The 20,789-nt window shown below is 45.9% G+C and overlaps 1 protein-coding gene across 3 annotated transcripts in view; it reads right to left on the bottom strand.

Moving 5' to 3' along the window:
- The window catches only part of CDKAL1 (CDK5 regulatory subunit associated protein 1 like 1), a 947,145-nt gene that overhangs the window by 906,912 nt on the left and 19,444 nt on the right, over positions 1 to 20,789 (bottom strand). For all 3 annotated transcript variants that reach the window (XM_040353783.1, XM_040353784.1, XM_040353785.1), the window contains exons 2-3: positions 12,541 to 12,572; positions 12,284 to 12,444 (exon numbers count right to left, since the gene is read on the bottom strand). In XM_040353783.1, the coding sequence (XP_040209717.1) occupies positions 12,284 to 12,441 (158 nt within the window). In that variant the 5' untranslated portion in view covers positions 12,442 to 12,444; positions 12,541 to 12,572. The remainder of the gene's footprint in view (positions 1 to 12,283; positions 12,445 to 12,540; positions 12,573 to 20,789) is intronic.

Below are 20,789 nucleotides of genomic sequence, written 5' to 3'. Positions count from 1 at the left end.
AATGTTAAAAAAATAAATAAAAAAAAAGGTTTTTGGGTGAACCTCCACTTTAATCCCAGAAAAAAAAAAAAAAAAGTCAGCCATCAAGAAGAGCAATACCAGCAAGGCCCAAAAAATACAGTAAATTAGATAAAAGGCAAAACATATTTTTTAATATAGCTAGAGTGAGGGAGGGTTTTTTGTTTGTTTGTCCATTTGTGTGCCATTGGGGAGATTTACATTCATTTCCTCTCCCATAGTGAAAGGAAATCCATACAAAGTGAAGGCGTTCTTGGTAGTTTCCTCATTGAAAGATTTTTCCCAAATGTGGGATTTTCATTCATTTTCAGCAATAACGATAAACATGGCAAATAAACCATAACCAAAGCACAGGCAACAATAAAATCGTGTTCTAATCCCTCTCCACTCTACTAGAAAGATATCTAATAAGTCCATGATAAATCCAGAAGGCATCTGGAAATGTGTTTGGTGCACACATTAAAAGCTATAAAAACTACACCTGTTCCTATATTGCTTGTCATGATAAAAATAAAAGCTAAAGTGGGCCGAGTGGTTTTAATATTTGAAAATCAGTATTTGAAGCAAACATGAAGTGAAGGTAGAACTTTGATTCACTGATCTGCATCAGTGGCTCAAAACTATTGAAGGTAGCCTAGGCGTACGCACAGGGTGTGCCAAATGTGCCCAGGCACACCCCAATCACCCCATGCGCATTAGTGTTATCGCTCTTTAAAGCTCTTACCGGCTCTGCCATAAAAGTAGTGTTTATGCTTTTTCTCACTATGCCGGTGGGGAGATCAATGTTCTGGGGTCATATACACGCAGACAAATACACGTGCATGCGTTTGAGCTTAAGGGTGCAGACCCTAATGCAATAGGCTGGGCACACCTATGGAAGGCAGACTGAACAATTATTTTCAAAAAGAGGTTAGCAAGACAGTTCTGTGTGTCATGACAGGTTTTCTTTTAAAGCTAGGCTGATGGTGCACAAATTCCTAGAGAGAGTGCTGTCCAACTCATTCACCAAGTGACAGCCATGTATTCTCCCATGCATTCATGCACCGGTCCTTTACACTTCCAGGAGGTAAGCTCACCTTGTCATTACTTTCTGCTTGTTAGCTCTCCTCACATAACCGGGATTTAGAAATCATCTCTCACAACTCTCTCCATAAAAACAGATAGAGATATACATTCACCATCCACTTTATTAGGAACACCTTGCTAGTACCGGGTTGGACCCCTTTTTGACTTCTGAACTGCCTTAATTCTTTGTGACATAAATTCAACAAGGTGTTGGAAACATTCTTCAGAGATTTTGGTCCATATTGACATGATCACGCAGTTACTTCAGATTTATTGGCAGCACAGCCATGATACAAATCTCCCATTCCACCACATCCCAAAGGTACTCTACTGGATTAAGATCTGGTGAATGTGGAGCCCATTTTAGTACAGTGACCCAATTGTCATGTTCAAGAAGCCAGTGGCGAGATGATTTGAGCTGTGACATTGTGCATTGGCCTGCTGGAAGTGGCCATCAGAAGATGGGTACACTGTAGTCATAAAGGGATGCACATGGTCAGCAACAATCCTCAGGCCATGTTGTTTAAACAGTGCTCAGTTGGTACTAAGGGGCCCAAAGTGTCCCAAGAAAAACCCCCACACCATTACACTACCAGCCTAAAAACAGTTGATACAAGGCAGGATGGATCCATGCTTTTGTGTAATTTTTGCCAAATTCTGACCCTACCACCTGAAATCGAGACTCATCAGGCTAGGCAATGTTTTCGCAGTCTATTGTCAAATTTTGGTGAGCATGTGCGAATTGTATCCTCAGTTTTGTGTTCTTAGCCGACAGGAGTGGCACCCCGTGTGGTATTCTGCATACCTTGGTTGTAACAATTGGTTATTTGAGTTATTGTTGCCTTTCTATGATCTCACACATCTGATCTCAACAAGGCATTTTCCTCCATACAACTGACGCTCTCTGGATATTTTCTCTTTTTGGGACCATTCTCTAAATCCCAGTAGATAAGGGGTGTATGTGTATATTTTTCAAACAAACAAACAAACACACACACACACACACTCTATGCTCCACAAAAGGGTGAGGGATGCAGCCGGTGATAAAGGACACATTGAAACTTAAGCCGGCCATTGATGGGAATGAATATTTGGCTAGTTCAGCAGACAGAGGACGAATTTCAATGCACCCATGGCCATTCCCACATGACAGAAGTTCAACAATCTTGAACACGACTATGGAAAAGCTTGTCAAGGCTTACACCCAGTGTCAACCGATAGCGAGTCCTGCTGTCAAAATTCAAAGGCACAGTGGGGAGGTTCCTTCATCCACGGTGCATGTGTGGATAAGGTAATCTTCTCCCTCCCATTAACCCACTGACTGATCAAAAAAAAAAGCCATACTGGAATGAGCTTTTTTCAATTAGGTCTAGAACACGCCTTGACTATTGCAACTCCCTTCTCATTGGCTTGCCTCTCCATAGGCTATCCCCTCTTCAGTTTTTCATTAATGCTGCTGCCAGACTTATCCAACTTACTAACAGCGCAGTGTCTGTCAACCCTCTCCTCCAATCCCTACACTGGCCCCCAATCTCCCAGCAAATTAAATTCAAAATACTAACATACAATGCCATTCAAAACTCTGACCAAGCTACATCACTAATCTAGTCTCCAAATATCACCCAAACCGTCCTCTGGTCTCATCCCTATAAAAAAAAACTGATACAATACAGATGAGAGCTTGTTCTTTTGAAGAAAAAAAAAAAAGAAAATTACTTACTGGCCAGATCACCAGATGAAAAATAGAAGAAAGTATGTCAAAGAAAACATGAATGCAGCCATCACATCTAAGAATTGGTAAGCTGCAATAAAATGTTTGCTTTTGGGGTTACTACTGCTTTAAGGATGGTTATAGCCCACTCAAGTAAAAAGTCACTAATTTTCAGTCAATACCTGAACTAGGGTTGTAAATTTATGGACTGCGTTTTTTTTTTTTTTTTTTTTTTTTTTTTTTTTTAAGTGGCACGTTCCCTTTTTCTGTAAGCATAAGTGCTCCCATAAATGTTCCTACTTTTTCCCCACTCTGTACTATGCATGCCAAGTTCCAGAGCTGGCCAATTATTAGACTGCCGAGCTCAGCCTGACGCAGGGGCGAGTCCAGGAGGGCGTGTGACCTTGAGGTGCTTGGTACCCGTTTCTAGTAGTACCCGATTTTCTAAACCATTGTATTCTATACCAGCTTGAGGATAGCATTAGTTTCCATGGTATTAAGTGGACCAATAGGTTAGTGTTCCGCCAGTTAAATTTTCCCTGTTGTAAGATGGCCCCTATAGAGCCTGATAAAGAAGCACGCATGCTTTGAACGCGCGCACCTCCCCGCCGACTTCTGACCCGGATGCAACGTCATCTACGGCCATGTGCTCAGGAACTCTGTCCTCCTCCATTCTCTGAGAGCGCTGTGAATACCCACCGCTGCCGATTGAGGCAAGGAGCTACAGGGACCTGGTCTAACAAACATCAAGGCGAGCGCAGCACCAGCTGTACCCGGGACAAGAGCAGATGAACTTATACAGATAAGCCTTGCCATATAGCTCGTTTGTAAGTATTTCCATGTATGGTTTTTAAACATTTTTAATAAATTTACTTACTATGCTCAGAAGGCGCTGCTTTTTCCTTTTTGCTACATTTCAGATTTCCTTCACCTGCTAGCAGGCTGCCATCTCTGCGGAAGTTTTATTTTACTTTATTCAGATTGACTTAGGAACTTAAGGACTTATTATTATTACTATTTTTAGCCACAGTTACAGTTGGTCCCATAGCTGTAGTCTCCATTACTTTTCCAGGAGTGCGCCCAATTAACCCTTTGTTTTTTCCAGATGATCATTGTGAAGACTTCCGGATTTAGGGTCCATTCTGTTTCCTGAATCCGTCTTCCGCTTAGAAAATCTGCCACTATATTCAAAGTGCCTTTGAGGTGGACCGCTAAAAAGGACAGCAAATGATTTTCTGCCCAGTTTAGGATGTCTGAGGCGAGAAGCTGAAGTGATTTGCTTCTTGTGCCTCCTTGCCTGTTTAAGTAGGCTATGGTAGTGGCATTGTTTGAGAAGACTTGAACATGGGCATCTTGAAGGTCTGCGGAGAAGGCATCCAAAGCTAAAGCCACTGCCCTTAGTTCTCTCCAATTGGAGGACTTTTCTGCCTCTGACCGGGACCAAACATCCTGAGGGTAGTTCTGACCCAGGTGCGCCCCCCATCCCCATAGGCTGGCGTCCGCCGTTACCACCTTTTCTATTGGAAACTACCATAACAGGCCTTTTGACAGGTTTGTCTGACTTCACCACCAAAGCGATCGTTTTACTTTGGTGGGGATTTTTACCTTTGCTTCCAGAGATTCTGTCCTGTGATCCCATGCTTTCAGGAGGAAAAACTTTGAAGCGGTCTGAAGTGAAGCCTTGCCCGTTGCACCGCTGGCATGGAGGTAAGGGTTCCTAGAGCCTGGCAGCTCTTGATTTGTCTGCAAGGAGGCTATGAACCTTAGTATCATTAGTTTTTTGTCTTCTGGGAGAAAAATTCTTTGCCCCACTGAGCTGATACCCCAAAAATTGTGCTGGTTGGGTTGAAATTAGATTTTTCCCATACTTATACTGTGTCCCCCGGCTAGGTTTTTAACCACTGCGCCCTCCTAACTGAATTAGTAAGGGCTGCGGATCTTGCCGTCATCCTGATAGGCTACAGCAGCTGACAGGGTTGAAAAGGAGTCTAGGATTTCTTGCTTTGGAGAATCAGCCATTATATGATCCTTAAAGCGGTGGTTCACCCCTAAAAAACAAGTTTCTACCATGAAATCCAGCATACTAGCGTAAGCTACAGTATGCCTTTATTTTTTTGCGCCGTACAGTTTAATCCCGTAGTTAAGTTTCAGACTCCCCGCGGGGAATGGGCGTTCCTATGCAGAGGGAACGTGATTGACGGCCGGCTATGGTGCGTCACGCTTCCCGAAAATAGCCGGAGTAGGACCCGGCTCTTCACTGCGCTATACGGCGCCTGCGCACAGACATCGGAGCTGACTGCTCAGGCGCCGTGAAGAGCCAAGTCCTATTTCGGCTATTTTCGGGAAGCGTGACGCGCCATAGCCGGCCGTCAATCACGTTCCCTCTGCATAGGAACGCCCATTCCCCACGGGGAGTCTGAAACATAACTACGGGATTAAACTAGTACGGCGCCAAAAAAATAAAATAAAGCACTCTGTAGCTCGCGCTAGTATGCTGGATGGCATGCTAGAAAAAAAATTATATATTTTAGGGTGAACCCCCGCTTTAAGCTGGTTCAACCAATACTCCATATTTCTGGAGACGCAAGTAGTCGCCATTGCTGGCTTAAGGTTGCCTATGATGGATTGCCAGGCCCTCTTTAAATTGCCGATTCATCCTCTTATCCATGGGTTCCTTCAGAATCCCCATGTCCTCAAATGCTAGATCTGAAGATCTTGAGACTTGAGAAAAGGCTGCATCGAGTTTTGGAACTTTATTCCAGGGAGCTGCTGGGTCTTCATCAAAAGGAAACCTTTTCTTGTGTGCCTTAGCAAAGAAAGGTTTATTTTCAGGATCAGTCCATTCTTTCTTGATCACTTCAGAAATTACTGTGGAAAGGTATGCATCTTGGGCTCACCGAGTCCTGCATACATCCTGTCGTGTAAAGACAATTCTTTATGTTCCTCCTCTAATCCTAAAAGTCACATGAATAGCTTTTAGGAGGCCATCAAATTGTTTCAAAGACAAATTATATTTTGAAGACATATTCTCCAGCTCGTCCTCATCCGATTCTTGAGAATGTGAGGGGGAAGGACCTTACTGGTTCAGAGGACTCTCTTCTGCCTCCACTACCGGGACTAACAGTGAGTCTTGTGAGGATTGTGAGGTAGAGGTCTGTCTCACGGATGGTTCCGTGAGGGAGGACTTAAATGATTAAATATTATCATCCAATTCTTAACAGATGCGATTATGTCGCTGCAAGCGGCAGACACTTCCTCCTTCACTAATGTGTCAATACATGTTTGAAAGTATTTTTCCAGCCTTCAGGTAGTTTAGACTTGCATAAAGGACATTCATTTTTATTCCCTGGGTCAGAGCTCTTGGCCTGCCATAAGGGAAAGAAAAAAGGGAAAAACAACAAAAACAAAACCATCCATTTGAGTCAGCCTGAAAATCAATCAAGATGCTCACCACAGGTGCACAGTGAGGGATTCACTACACTCACGTGCCCAAACAGGCCCCTGCCACCAGGAAAAAAAAAAAACACTCACACCCCCCTTAAAAGGAGAAGAGAGCTAGAGAGACCCCATAGCAAATGAGATTAGAACCTCAGTCTTCTCCTTACCTGGGACTTGCTGGTGCCAGTGCCTGTTCCACTCGCTGCGGATCCTGAATCCATGTTGAGGCAGCAGCGTGATGCTGGTGGCAAAACCGCCAGTTCCAGACTCCACTGCACCGGACTAACAAGGCACCAGACCTGTTCCTCCCGCCTCCCTTAGCGCTTCTTGGCGGAAATGACGTCCATGTGCCCACTCGTAGGATGCCGCCCCCTTCCGGTTACCTCACTTCCGGGGGGGGGGGGGGGAAGCAGCTTGACTGAACTCCCCGGCGGTCGGCTGCCCGGACAGGAAAAAGATGTCCGTGCCGTCGACCTTGCCGAAGGGCAGCATCCCGGAGCAGTCCCTGGCTCCTCCGAGCACCGATGAGGTAGAAGGAGCCCATGTACAAGGCACCCTCTATCCAGTGAATGGAAGGAAACAGACTCTGAGGTATGAAGAAAAAAAAAAAAAAAAAAACAACAGGTGGAGTAGGGAGATATGGCCTCTAAGGTAGCACCTAGAGGGCTCCTAACCCCCCACATGTGTTCCCGCCGGAGGAAACAAACTGATAAGTGGAAGGAGCCTCCCTTTTAAGAAGTTTGGTGGAGGTGTGTTTCCTGTCAAGTGGGTGGAGCCACGCTCTCCCAAGGTACTGTCCTCAAAGACGATAAGGGAAATTTCTTGTAAGCCACCCAATTGTTTAGCGACTTCAAGTTTAAAATTAGGCGGAATTTGCCCAACAGTTTCCTCACTACGAAAATGTGCGAATAGAAACTTTGGTTCATTTCTTGCTGTGGCACTGGAATAAGAACCCGATGGTCGACCAAGTCGCCAATTTGTGATAACAAGGATGTCTTCTTCCGAGGATCTCCGGGAAGCGAGGTTACAAACATTCTTGCGGGCAGAGTGCCCTTGAACTGAATTTGATAGCCCTCCCTGATTATCCTCAGGATAAACGTATTTGGGATGGTCTTTGGGAGGAACTGCCCCAATCTCCCTCCCAAGGGAACCAAGTCACTGCGACTTGGTCGTCTTTTTAGGAGAGGAAAAACAGGACACCTTTCTGCTTACCCCCTTCCCCACTGTTTTAGGGGTCGACCCCTTAGGGGTCTTGTCCCTGTGACGGCCTTTGTCCTTGGGGACGAAAAAAAGTGTTTCCCCTGAGCCTTCTTGCTTTTAACAGGGAAACATTTTTTCTCTCATCGGCAGTACGGTCTAGCACTTTCTCTAGATCTTGTCCGAACAAGAGGTCTCCTTCAAACGGGATGACACATAGCCTAACCTTTGAGGCCGGGTCCCCCGACCAGGATTTTAGCCATAAAGCCCTGTGTGAGGAATTTATTCGGCAGCGGTCTTTGCTGATAGCTTGACAGACTCAGTGGATGCGTCTGCCATATAGCCTGCCACTTTGTGCAACATAGGAAGGGAATCAAGGATCTCCTTCCTGGAGGTCCCACTTTCCAGATGGCTTTGTAGCTGGTCCAGTCAGACCTCCAAGTTACGAGCCACTTTAGTCACAGGCATTGCTGGCTTTAAGCTTGTCATGGCTACTTCCCCATGAACTTTTCAGTAATACCTCCATCCTTTTGTTCATAGGTTCCTTAAGGCGAGGTCTGTTGATTTGGCGCACTGGGAAAAAGCTGCGTCCACTTTGGGCACTTTGTTTCAAATACAGGTGGAATCCTCACTGAAGGGAAATCTCTTCAGACTTTTGGGGGGAAAAGAAATTCTCAGGTTCCAGCCATTCCTTTTAATAGAGTCTGCCAGTGCGCTGTGTACCGGAAATACTCTGCTCTGATCTTCTTTCAGGGTTTGATACATCTGGTCATGTAGGGATAAGGAAGCCTGCTCTTTTTTGATATCGAGAGTCTGGGATATCACCCCCAATAAGGCACCCACCTCTAAAGAGCCAGTATCTAGATGAGCTTGTCCCGTGGCTCAGAATATCTCTGGATGATGCCGCCTCACTTAGCTAATCCAAGGAATCTGGTTCCTCTCCGCCCGATTCGTGACCCACCTCTGCGCCTGAATCGGGGGAAGCTGCAGCTGGTGGTTTTGGGGTTTCAAAGTTTGACCCGAGTTCCATTGTATCCATGCTGTCCTCTACCTCTGTAGATACCTGCTGGATCATCTCCGTTCTGTGGCCGGCATTCTTTAAAATTCCCGCCATGGTTCCGGCGTCTACGCTCGCCAGGTGACCCGGAAGTGGTGTGCCAGAAGTCCCCGCCCTCCTCCGGCGTTCCACAGGCCGGAACTCGATGCCTATGCTCAAACCGGATTCTAGCCAGAAAACACAGTACCTGGCCGGCAGATGCCGCAATGTCTGTGCGGGGAAAGTCATCCCTCCCCAGGCTACATAGGATTGCGCCAGTGCTAGCCTCCATGCAGTCTGACCGGGGGACCCAAAAAGCCTTCCACCGCAACAGGTCCCACAGACCTCCTTCCCCCTTTTTCCTCAAGCAGCCTGCCTCGGCTCAAGGGAAGGAGAGCTCCATCCAGCCTCTTCCTCCGGTGGAGAAAACACAAAGACTGAGGAAGTGGGGGCAGAAGCCGCCCTTTAAAGATCTGAATGTTGCGTTTCCTGCCTCCGGAGGTGGAGCCCATCTCTCTCTATTGCTGTCCTGGACAGATGACAAGAGAAAAGTTGCTTTTCAGGATCTTTCCATTCATCCAGTATCATGTCTCGCAATGACTGATGGAACAGGAAAGGTTCATCGACCTCCTCAACCAGAAAGATAACGACCTGAGCTACCAACCTTAGACTCTGGAGGAGGAGGTTTTCGCCAGAATAATAATACTGAGGCTGAATTCTCAACCTACTCCAGGTCAGAGACTGCCTGTGAACTCAAGGTTTCTAATTCCAAGGGAGGGTCCTAGTGGTAACTGAAGACTCCCTCTCAATAGTAACAGTTTGTGAAGTGGCAGGGCCTACCGCTGCAAACTTACCGCTGCAAACTTAGAAGTAAAGGACTGAAAGGAAGAGACCAAATCGCCTTCGTAGAAGACATTAGATCTTTTAGGCACGCAAAAGTTGAATTTCACAGGCAGCAGAATCGGTCTATCACATAGTAGGTTTTTAGCACAGTCTGGAGACCTAGTCCTGCAATTCACAATTTTTTTCTTTATGAACTTGTCAGAAAAAAAAAAAAAAGAAGAAGATTTCCTATCTAATAAAAAGCCTTGCATAAGAAAGAACACCCGTCACTCTCACTGGAGAGGCACATACCTTGAGAGCAGGATTGGAGGAGGAAGCAGCTGATCAGCCAGGTGGATAGGGTGCTCCATCATCTCCAGGGGTGTTATTGTCCACCTTTGATAAGTACTCTCTTCCACCAGGCCGGGACTCAGATACCGCACACATGTAGGCTTGTCCTGCCACTGAGAACAAGGGAAGACCTATATAGTGAAACCACAGTCTCACTAGTGAGGGTCTAACAGCAGCAGTCGCCCTGCAGTGTCTCTGCCCAGGCTCCTGAGACCTTAAATCCTTGCAGCCCGAAGTGCGGTTGGGATACCATCTTGCCCTGCCACCGCAAGTGCGTCATCAAATGCCATCATGGTACACCTGATGGAAAGATCTCCCTGCACAGAGAAAGGCTAAAACAGGAACATGTCCCAGAAGTGCCAGCACCACCATTATAGAACCAGATACCCCATGTGCGACACATCCCAGGGCTTCTATAGACTGGCAGGCTGCAGAAGTCGCCTGATGCACCAAAGGCAAGTACCATATGGGGGGGGGGGTCGAATGGGCTTTTAGCATAGGGTCTACAGACTTCAGGCACATCTGGTCAGAGCACCTAGAAGGGGGTCTAGCAAACAGATAAAAACAAACATTGCGGTGTGTACTCCTGGAGGGTTCAGGAAACACAAAACAAACTGGAGGTACAAGGGAAGGGAGGGGCCTTTTAAACTCTTTGCGATTTGTGTTTCCTGTAGAGGGCAGAGCCAATCGTCGCTCCAAGTAAGCTGTCAAAGGGGGAAATCGCACTGAAGTCAGAATATAATGCGATTTCCCTTGTCATGCAATTTTGTGAACCCCCAGCTTGAGAACTTGTGCACTGGAAATTGCAGGAGAATCGCATAAGAATATTGGAAAGTAAAAAAGCAACGCAAACACGCTGCAATAACGCATATGCGTTTTTTATGCAGAGCAGTATGAATCGCAGTGAAGTTAGGCTACTTTTAAAGTTCTATGACAATAAAACATGAACACTCCCAAGTGGTGGATATTTTTTTACATGCACTATAGTCACACAGTATGTATATCCCTAAGAACAGCCTTTGTTTTCAAAAGGAATAGCTAAAACATACATATTGAACATAAAATCATTTTATAAAGATTAAAATGTAGGGTTTAAACCCAGGTAACTTTTTTCCTACAAATGAAATACTAGGGAGATGTACCTTTACTTCACTTTACAAAGAGAAGAAAAATGACTGGTTAGAGAGTCTTCATAGGAAGAAATGCCCCCACGGCAGCATGTTCCTCACCTCTTGCTCTAATTACAACTAGGGCCGAAACAACTAATCGATGATGAAATTAATCGATAACAATTTTCATAATCGATTAATCGGCCAGTAACATAATGGGGTTAAAAAAAACAAAAATTAGCCCGTTATAGTGCAAAAAGCAAATCGCTACTGTAAATATTACTTTCACTGTCCCACAGTTAAAAAAAAAAAATGAACCCCTTACAGTAGCGATTATTTCCTCTTTTTGTACTTATTTTTTTTTTTTTTAACCCCATTATGTTACTAAACATCTCAGGCCGGGGTCACACCTCTGTTTTTTGGTGCTTTTTGCAGAAACACACTACAGTTCATTTACATGTATCCCTATGGGACACGTTCACATGCATGATTTTTTTTCAGCTGCTGCGTATTTGGAGAGGGCAAGGACTTTTTAACGCAAAACTGTGCTATTTTGTTTTTTTTGGTTCAATATACTTCAATGGAGAAGCTGCAGAAAAGCATGTAAAGTGATTTTGCGGCAAATTTTTTTTTTTTAAGCCTATTATCCGATTAATCAAAAACAATAATCGGCCAACTAATCAATTATGAAAAAAATCGTTAGTTGCAGCTCCAATTATAACTCCAATGGATTACTTCTCACTTTCGGTCTCTGATATTGGAGAATCTTGCCAGCAAGGATAGACAGCAATACAATTTGACAGGGGCTCTAGCCCAGAGCTGAAACCATTTGCAGACTGAGTTTTGTAAATTAAGATCAGCTATCAGAATTATAATAACGCCCTCGGATTGTGACGTTTCTGTTCTTGCAATGATCTACTCTTTTCCAAACATTTACTATCTTTTTCTCTCTGTTTTGTCAATGCAAACGCTTAAAGCAGGGGTTCACGCTATTAAAAAAAAAAAAAAATTTTTTTTTTATTCTAGCATAAAATTCGGCATCGTAGCGCGAGCTACAGTATGCCGGTCTTACATTTTTTATCCCCGTACTCACTGTTTAATCCTACCTAGACGATTCCGACTGCCCACGGGGAATGGGCGTTCCAATCCAGACGGAAAGTGATTGACGGCTGGCTCTGGCGCACCACGCTTCTCCGGAAATAGCCGAAATAGGCTTGGCTCTTCACGGCGCCTGCGCATAGCCTGTGCGCAGGCGCCGTGAAGAGCCGAGACCTACTCCGGCTGTCTTCGGGGAGCGTGACGTGACAGAGTCGGCAGTCAATCACCCTCCCTCTTGCTAGGAACGCCCATTCCCCGCGGCAGACGGAATCGTCTAGGTACGATTAAACAGTGAGTACGGGGATAAAAAATGTAAAGACCGGCATACTGTAGCTCGCGCTACGATGCCGAATTGTATGCTGAAATGTTGTTCAGCAGGGTGAACCACCGCTTTAAAAAAAGAACAAGAAAAAAAAAAAAAGGAATTATAATACCTACCTGTCACTTGGAGGGGGCTCCTCAGTTTTGTTTTGGTTTCTTTTCCGGACCCGGGGAACAACATTCTGTCTTGCCGACTGCCGGTCATGTGGTTTAGGGTCTTCTGCTGAGACCATGTCTTCAATATCATCAATTATTGATTCACAAGAAGCAGGCATGTTCTGTAAAAGTACACAGAAATGGAACTGGTAAGGAAACATACTCAGTACAGCTTAATTTGGGAGATAAGAATTTTGTTTTATTTGTATAGCACTTACAGCAAGTCTTGTAGGTCACTTTCACACAGTATCTACATTGCAGAAGAAAAAAAAAAAAAAAGAAGGTGGTCAGTAAATAAAATTCACTAACATGAACGTCCCTACGCAAGACAAAACAATTAACATGTACCATGCAAAGCACATAGAAGAGAAAAGACTCTAATGGGGTCCCCCCCCACCTTCCAGGACAGCTACTTGAGAGGATATGTAAGGCACTATACCTTAGGGAGGGACAACAGCCTGAAGCACTTTCCTACCAAAGGAGAGGTCCTGGCTGGAAAGCATCTGAACTCTAAAGTTTGACAAATGCACGAGAGGAGAACCAGACGGCAGCTTTAGAAATATCTTCCCATGATGCCCACACTTTTTCTGTCCATGACGTCGTAGCCATGGATCTCGTTGAATGAGCCCTAATTCAAGAAGGCGGGATGTGACCTAACGCTTTGTATGCTTTACAAATAGCTTCCCTAATCCACCAAGCAATAGAACTTTAAGGCCCCTTTCACATCGGAGCGGGAGCCACGGTGGCAGTATAGCGCCGCTAAAAATAGCGGTACTATACCGCCGGGATTGACGCGGGAATCAGCTGCTAGCGGTGCGGTATTAACCCCCCAGCTATCGGCAGATAAAGTTAATACCGCTATATATATATATATATATATATATATATATATATATATATATATATATATATATATATATATATATATATATATATATATATATATATATATAATTTTTTTTTTTTTTTTCCATATCCAAAATTGACCAGACTGGATTTCAAACCCGTATTTTTCGCTGTATAAGACGCACCTGACCATAAGATGCACCTAGGTTTTAGAGGAGAAAAACAAGAAGAAAAAAATATTCTGAACCAAATGGTGTACTAAAATATTTTATATTATACTACACTACTACTATAGGTGGGTGATGGACACACAGCAATACCACCCCACCTATCAAATCAGCTCAGCTACACTATATCTGGTGGTGGTGGTGGACACAGCAACCTCCCCCCCTTCCCAGATCAGCTCAGGGTGGCAGGACAGACACAAACACACCTTAAGCCTCTATCACATTAGCTCAGGTGATGAGCAATGGATACCATGCCAGCTCACACCCCCTTAACAGCTCACCTCAGGCAGTGGAGGACACTGCCATTATAATCCCCTCTGGCTGGCTGCCTGGCTGCCTCTCAGATGTACCCAGGAAGCAGCTAGAAATTAGTTGTGGGGACATAGTTCATACAGCAGCAGCTGCGGGGGAAGGAGCAGGAAGTCAGACAGGACTAGACCACAGCGCCGAAAGGCCGAAATTTGGAGTAGTAAAACTGCGTCTTATACGGCAAAAAATATGGTACATGTTACACTTCAAAAGACGCTTGTCCATGATGAATCTGTTTTTACACATCAAACCTGCAATTAGATTTTACACATCAAAGGAGGTTTGTCGATTGTCAGTGTGCAGGAGTCCAGGATGAATCTATTTAGTACATGAAACCATTACTCAGGCCACATGTGATCCGATTACTTATTAGACTGAGTTTATTGGTATGCAAGGATGTATACCAATTAACTCCCTAATACTAATTAGTGACTCCGGCTGGGAGTGACAATTACCTGGCACTTTGGAAGACAGGACGTAGATCCTGTCTTTCAGGTCAAAGACGGCCAAATCAAATTGCTCAGCTATTCAGTGAATTGGCAATATAATCTTGGGAGTTCTGGTTGTCACTCAGAGAACATACCCCTATGTATTCTCTGCATGGACATATGTTGGTCTGGAAGTGATCAGAACATGTATTCTCTAAAATGAGACTGACACTACATTACTTTGTTAGACTTTTGTATCATCTGTGGAATTTGGACTTTGTTTTTATTGGAAGTTCATTAAAGTTGCGTTCTCTGGAGAGCCTGTGTGTTGCTGCGAAACAACCTAATTTATAGTCATCATATAATATCTAAGATATCGATTATCTAACCGGAGGACTATACCATATACTTATTCATATAAGATCACTACAACTGCCCGCAATGCGCCTCTGCAGAGGCACATTGCGGGCGGTATTGCCGCGGTTTCAAATTGTTTTAAATGGGAAGGAGCAGTATACATACCGCTCCTCTCACAGCTCCACAGATGCTGACAGGAGATTTTTTTCTCTCCCGCCAGCGCATCGCCTCAGTGTGAAAGCCCTCAGGCTTTCACATTGAGTAGGCAGTGAAGGAGTTTCAGGCGGTATAGCAGCGCTATTTTTAGCGCTGTACCGCCTGAAAAACTCCTTTGTGTGAAAGGGGTCTTAGATGCTTTGCACCCCCTTCTCAGGGTCACTGAACAACACCAACAAACAGCTGGGAGGAACTCCTAAAACCACTGGACATGTCTAAAAGACTAAACCTTTCCTCCTCCGCATTCTTGGGAGAGGTACAGAAACTAGGCAGGACTACCTCCTGGAACCTATGAAAGTTTGAAGATACTTTGGGCAAATAAATAGAAAGGATCGGGCCTAATCACCACCCTGTCCTCTAGAATCCTCAGGAAGGGGTCTTTACAGGAAGGACTGCAAATCAAAAATCCTTCTCCCTGATGTAATGGCCAAAAGGAAGGAAATCTTCAAGGAAATTCATTTCAGGGAAGCTTCATGCAAAGTAGGGTTGTCCCGATATCGGTATTGGGACCGATACCAAGTATTAGCGGGACCCGATACCCCCGATGCCAAAATAGAATACTTCCTCCCCCCCGCCACCGCAGCCGTCGTGTGTCGCAAAGCCGCCGCCGCGTTAATCACCGCGGCGCGGGGAACATTACAGTCAGCTTTCGTTTGAATAGCCGTTTTCCCCACCATGCATAGACACTCCCCCTTGGACGGATCTGTCCAATCGCGAGCAAGGGGGAGTGAGCAAGGGGGAGTGTCTCTATACACAGTGCGGCAGGGAAAACAGCTATTCAAACGAAAGCTGACTAATGTTCCCCGCGCGGTGATTAACGCGGCGGCATCATCTAGGTACGGGGGACATGGCTGAATATGTTGGGGGACATGGCTGAATATGTTGGGGGACACGGCTGAATATGTTGGGGGACACGGCTGAATATGTTGGGGGACACGGCTGAATATGTTGGGGGGACACATTTAAAAAAAAGTATCGGTATTCGGTATCGGCGAGTACATAAAAAAAAAAAAAGTATTGGTACTTGTACTCAGTCCTAAAAAAGTGGCATCGGGACAACCCTAATGCAAAGGCTCAAAAGGAGCCCTTGTTAGCGCATTTAACACTAATGACAGATCCCAAGGAGGCACATGTTTGGATGACCTTGGAAGCATGTCTAGATCTGTCTGAAAAGGAACCTCCTGACTAAAGGATCTTCTGCTAGATTCTTGTCTTAAAACAAAGACCGGGGCATAACCTGAACCCTAAGGGTGCTGACAGATAGTCCTTTCTCTACTCCCTTGTGCAAAAAGTCCAATATATAGGGAATGGAAAAATAATCTAAACCGGATTTCCTTTGCCAGGAAAAAAAAAAATTTCCAGACTTTCCCATAGATTCTCCTTGTGACCAACTTGCGGCTGTCCAGGATAGTTTGAATAACCTTCTCTGAACACCCTCTCAACTGGAAGATGTGCCACTCGGCCTCCAGGCCGTCAAATGGAAGGTCTGAGGGCTTGGATGCAATACTGGTCCCTGGTAGAATAGATCCTTCCGATCTGGTAGGGGCCATGGAAGATCCACAGAGAGGGCCGTCAGAGAGGAAACCAGGGGGCAATCAGAACAACGTCTGCCTGATCCTGAATAGTTTTCCGAACTACCAGAGGTAAGATGGGAAAAGGAGGGAAGGCGTAGGCCAGAGCGAAATCCCACGGGAAGGAGAGAGCATCCGTCCCCAAGGACCCTGTCTCTCTCTCCAGTGAGAAGAACGCCGCAGTTTTCTGTTGAGCGGAGGCAAAAAGACCCCATCTTGGCACAATCTCCCTAAACGTGCCTTGACGCCGCTTCCAACAGCTAGAACTGACGCTCACTCTGCTCAGATAGTCCGCCAGTGTATTCTCCGATCCCCTGATGTGGGTTGCCCTGATTGAAGTGACATTGATTTCTGCCCAGGACAGAATCTGCTGTGTCAGAAGTGACTCCGAACGAGTGCCCCATGCTTATTCAGGTACAGCAACAATGTGGCATTGTCTGAGAAATCCACCAGGTCTCTTGAATATACCCCCCCTTGCAGAGCCAAGGGAGCTTTCCCCACAGCTAGTAGTTTCCTGAAATTTGAGGAGCAGCCTGACTCCTCTGGCAACCAGGCTCCCTGAGCCTGCCAGCCCTGAGAGTGCGCACTCCAGCCCCACAGACTGGCGTCTGTAGTAACTTTTACTGGAGCATGTTGCGCCCAGTTCTTCCCTCCCTGCAGGTGTTCCCACTGCTCCCATCAGAAGAGATTGAGAAAATCCTCTCGGCAGCTGCACCAGCTGATCTAGAGAACCCTTCCTGTGATCCCAATGCTGTAAGAGAAACGCCTGAAGGGGTCTGGAGTGTAATTGGGCCTAGGGCACCCCTGGGATGGCTGCAGTCATTAACCCTAATAACTGCATGATACGCAGAAGAGAGGAGAGAAGAAGTTTTAAAATATTCTCTGTTACCCAAAAGATTTTTCTTCCAGAGTCTATAAGATAACCCAGGAAAAGTATGCTCTGGGAGAGCACCAGACAATACTTATGTTAGTTGACTTTCCATCCCAGTTTCTGAAAGGTCTGCAAAACCAACTGCAGATTCTGGATAAGGCACTCCGTCTCTGGCAAAAATCTGAATATCTTCCAGATATGGGACGATCGATACACTTTGCATCTGAAAAGAGGCCATGACTTCGTCCACGATTTTTGTAAAAATTCTAAGTGCTGCCGAGATATTAAAAGGAAGGGCATTGAACTGCCAAAGACTCGGCCTGTTGTCCATGAGAATGGCAAATCTGAGGAACCTTCGGTGGCTTTGGTCATACGGAAGCCGCCGGAGGCTTTTTGAACCAGAAAGACGTGGGTATAAAATCCCCAGAATTTTTGATTTTCCGGAACAGGGGATTTAACCCCCTCTGTTTCCCACACAGAAATTAGATTCAACATGACTTGCTGTCTCTCTTGGTCTCTCGGCAGATGAGCAAGAAAAAATCTCTGGGGAGAAAGACTCTTGAATTCCAACCTGTAACCCCTTTCCAATGTCTGAAGAATAAAAGTAATTGTCGGAAAACTCTGCCCATTCTTTGACGAAATGAGACAACCTTCCCCCCCTACCCCTATTCTGGTGTCACTGGGGATTCTTGGAAGGGGCTAAAGGAGCAAAGAGTCCCACTCTTTTGCTTATCTTTGTTAAAAGACCACTTATTCTTCGCCTTTTGGTTTAAAAATTAACATTGTGATGGAAACCGCGAAAAGGCTTCTTATTCTGTGGCTTATTCTTTTGAGAAGGGAACCATTTACTCTTCTCAGAGGAATGAGCTAGGACCTCCACCAAGGAGGAACCGAATAAGAGCTTGCCTTCAAAGGAAATGCTGCAGAGTTTGTTTTTGGAGCGAAGGTCCCCCTCCCAAGATATTAGCCAGATAGCCCATCTGGCTGAATTAATGAGAGCAGAAAACCTAGCTGCAGCTTTCACGGAGACTGCAGCTGCATCAGCCAAGAAGGCAACCTATTTGGCAATGAGTGGGAGAGACTCCCTAATCTCCTCTTTGGGGGTGTCGGATGAAAGAAGATCATCCAGACGCTGAACCCATACGTCCAAATTCCTAGCCACACAGGTGGATGCTACAGCTGAACCCAAGGATAAAGCTGATGCTTCCCAGGCCTTACACAGCAAGGAGTTGGCCTTCCTGTCCATTTGCTCTTTAAGGACCTCCGAAGATAGGTCTGACCTCTTGGATACCAGTAACATAGGGTCATCCAGCCTAGGACATTTAAAGAAAGTTTCCTTAAACTCAGACAGAAAAGGAAATCTTCTTTTGTGCCCTTTAGACTGGAACAACCTCCTTTCAGGTTCCTTCCACTCTGAAAGAATCATATCCTTAAGTGACTGGGCTCTCTCTAACAGAGGAAGGGGTCTAGCTGAGGCTTAAGGCTCTTGAACTATGGAACTAGATGGGAAAGGTCTCAGCCCTGCTACTGTCATTAAAGGACCGGAAGGAGGCTACAACCTCCTTCATAGAAGACATTAACTCTTTCAAAGAGGCAGTCTCTGACCTAGCCCTGCATGGAATACAATTATCACAAAAATAGGATTTTTGTACTCACCGTAAAATCCCTTTTCTCTGTAGTTCATGGACGGACACAGCAGCATATTCTTGACAGTAGGGTATTAGCATTCTATCAGGAGAGGACTAGGCAGAAATGTCCTAATATAACTTTATACTGTACAGTACCGCCCAGGAGGCGGTCCTTCTGGGTATAACCACTCTCCCTGCATGTAGCAGCTCAGTTCGTCAAAAATCAGTACAGACATGAGGGGTGGGAACAGCAATCAAAAACAAACTTCACCCCAAACATAACCAGAGCTCCTTAACGGAGGAGTTGCAAACTTAAACAGCTGTCTGCAAAACCTTGCGGCCGAAGCAAGCATTCGAAGATGCACTCATATCAACCATTTGTGAAGGTGTGAGCGGACGACCAGGTCGCCGCCTTACACACCTGGGAAACAGACGCTTGATGTCGGAAAGCCCAAGAGGCACCTATCGCCCGGTTTTGAAATCGCCGTGACAGGAAAAAGGAGGCACCCGCCCTTGTAGGGCATAAGACTGAATCACGACCTGTCTGATCCACCTAGAGATAGTGGTCAACGAGTCCACCAGGCCCTTCTTAGGACCAGCCACCGAAACCAACAGTGAAGCCGAACTCCGTAAAGGAGCAGTAGCAAGCAGGTACACCCGCAGAACGTCCAAGGAATGCAAGCAAGCCACTTATGGATGCGACAGTCGAGGACACAAGGACGGAAGTACAATGTCCTCATTGAGATGAAAAGCCGAAACGACCTTAGGAAGAAACAAAGGCTGCGGACGTAGCACTGCCTTATCCTTGTGAAGGATCAGATAAAGGAGCCTTGCAAGACAAGGCCGCCAGCTCAGAAACCCGTCTGACTTAATGGCCACCAAAAAGGCAACTTTCTGAGAGAGTGTCAATAAAAGGAATATCCCTAATGTTTTCAAACTGCGGTTTCTGAAGTACCAAGAGGACCAGATTAAAGTCCCATGGAGGCAGTGGAGGTCACACAGGAGGGGCCACATGTCTAACCCCCTGTACAAACATACTCACCTGTGAGTAAGCCGCCAAGGGCCGTTGGGAAAAAAAAAAAAAAAAAAGCCAGCCAAGGCTGAAATCTGCCCCTTAATAGTACTTAAAGCAAGCTTTTGGTCCACTCCACGCTGTAAAAACAGCAGGATCCTGGAAACAGAGTATGCACGTGCACACTACTTCAGCTCCTCACACAGAGATGTAGGCCTTCCAAGTACGATGATAAATCTTCCTAGGAGGAAGACTCCCGTGTCCTCAGCATGGTAGAAATAACCGAATCCGACAGGCCTCGGTCCCTAAACACCTGGCTTTCAATAGCCATGCCGTTAAAGCCAACGACTAAGGATGAAGTATGGGACCTTGCGACAGAAGGTCCTCTCGAATCGGTAGACGCCAAGGAACATCCGCCACCAGGCGCACTAGGTCGGCGTACCAGGGACGCAGAGGCCAATCTGGAGCAATTAGAATCATTGGGATCCCCTCGGTTTGCACCCTGCGAAGTAGACGAGGGAGAAGCTTTAGTGGGGGAAAGGCAAAAATTAGCCGATAGCTTGCCAGTTTTCTACGCACGGAATGTATCCGGCCAATAACGCCAGCACACTCCGTTCTGTCCATCGCAGCATGTGAGCGACCTCCGAGGCTGCAGCCGAGCTTCTAGTCCCCCCTTGATGGTTGACATATGCCACCGCCGTGGCGTTGTCCGACGGGATCCTGACTGAATGCCCCTGAAGTCTCAGACCAAGTGGAGAGGCAATGCTTGATCGCCCAAAGCTCTAGAACATTGATCAGTAGGCGGGATTCTTCCTGAGTCCAGCGACCCTGTGCTGACTAGACACCCCAAACACCCCCCCCCAACCGGTCAGGCTGGTGTCAGTCGTGATCACCGTTCACTGAAGGGCCGGAGATCTTAGCCACCAGACCAGGGAAGTCCTGACTAGATGGCCCACCCGGATCTGACAATCCAGGGACAACAGAGACTTGTCCCATTTGGAC

Source organism: Rana temporaria, chromosome 5 (genome assembly GCF_905171775.1).
Source record: "Rana temporaria chromosome 5, aRanTem1.1, whole genome shotgun sequence".
NCBI classification, from domain to species: Eukaryota; Metazoa; Chordata; class Amphibia; order Anura; family Ranidae; genus Rana; species Rana temporaria.
Note: the sequence above shows the minus strand (reverse complement) of the source record. Positions and strands in the feature narration are given on the sequence as shown.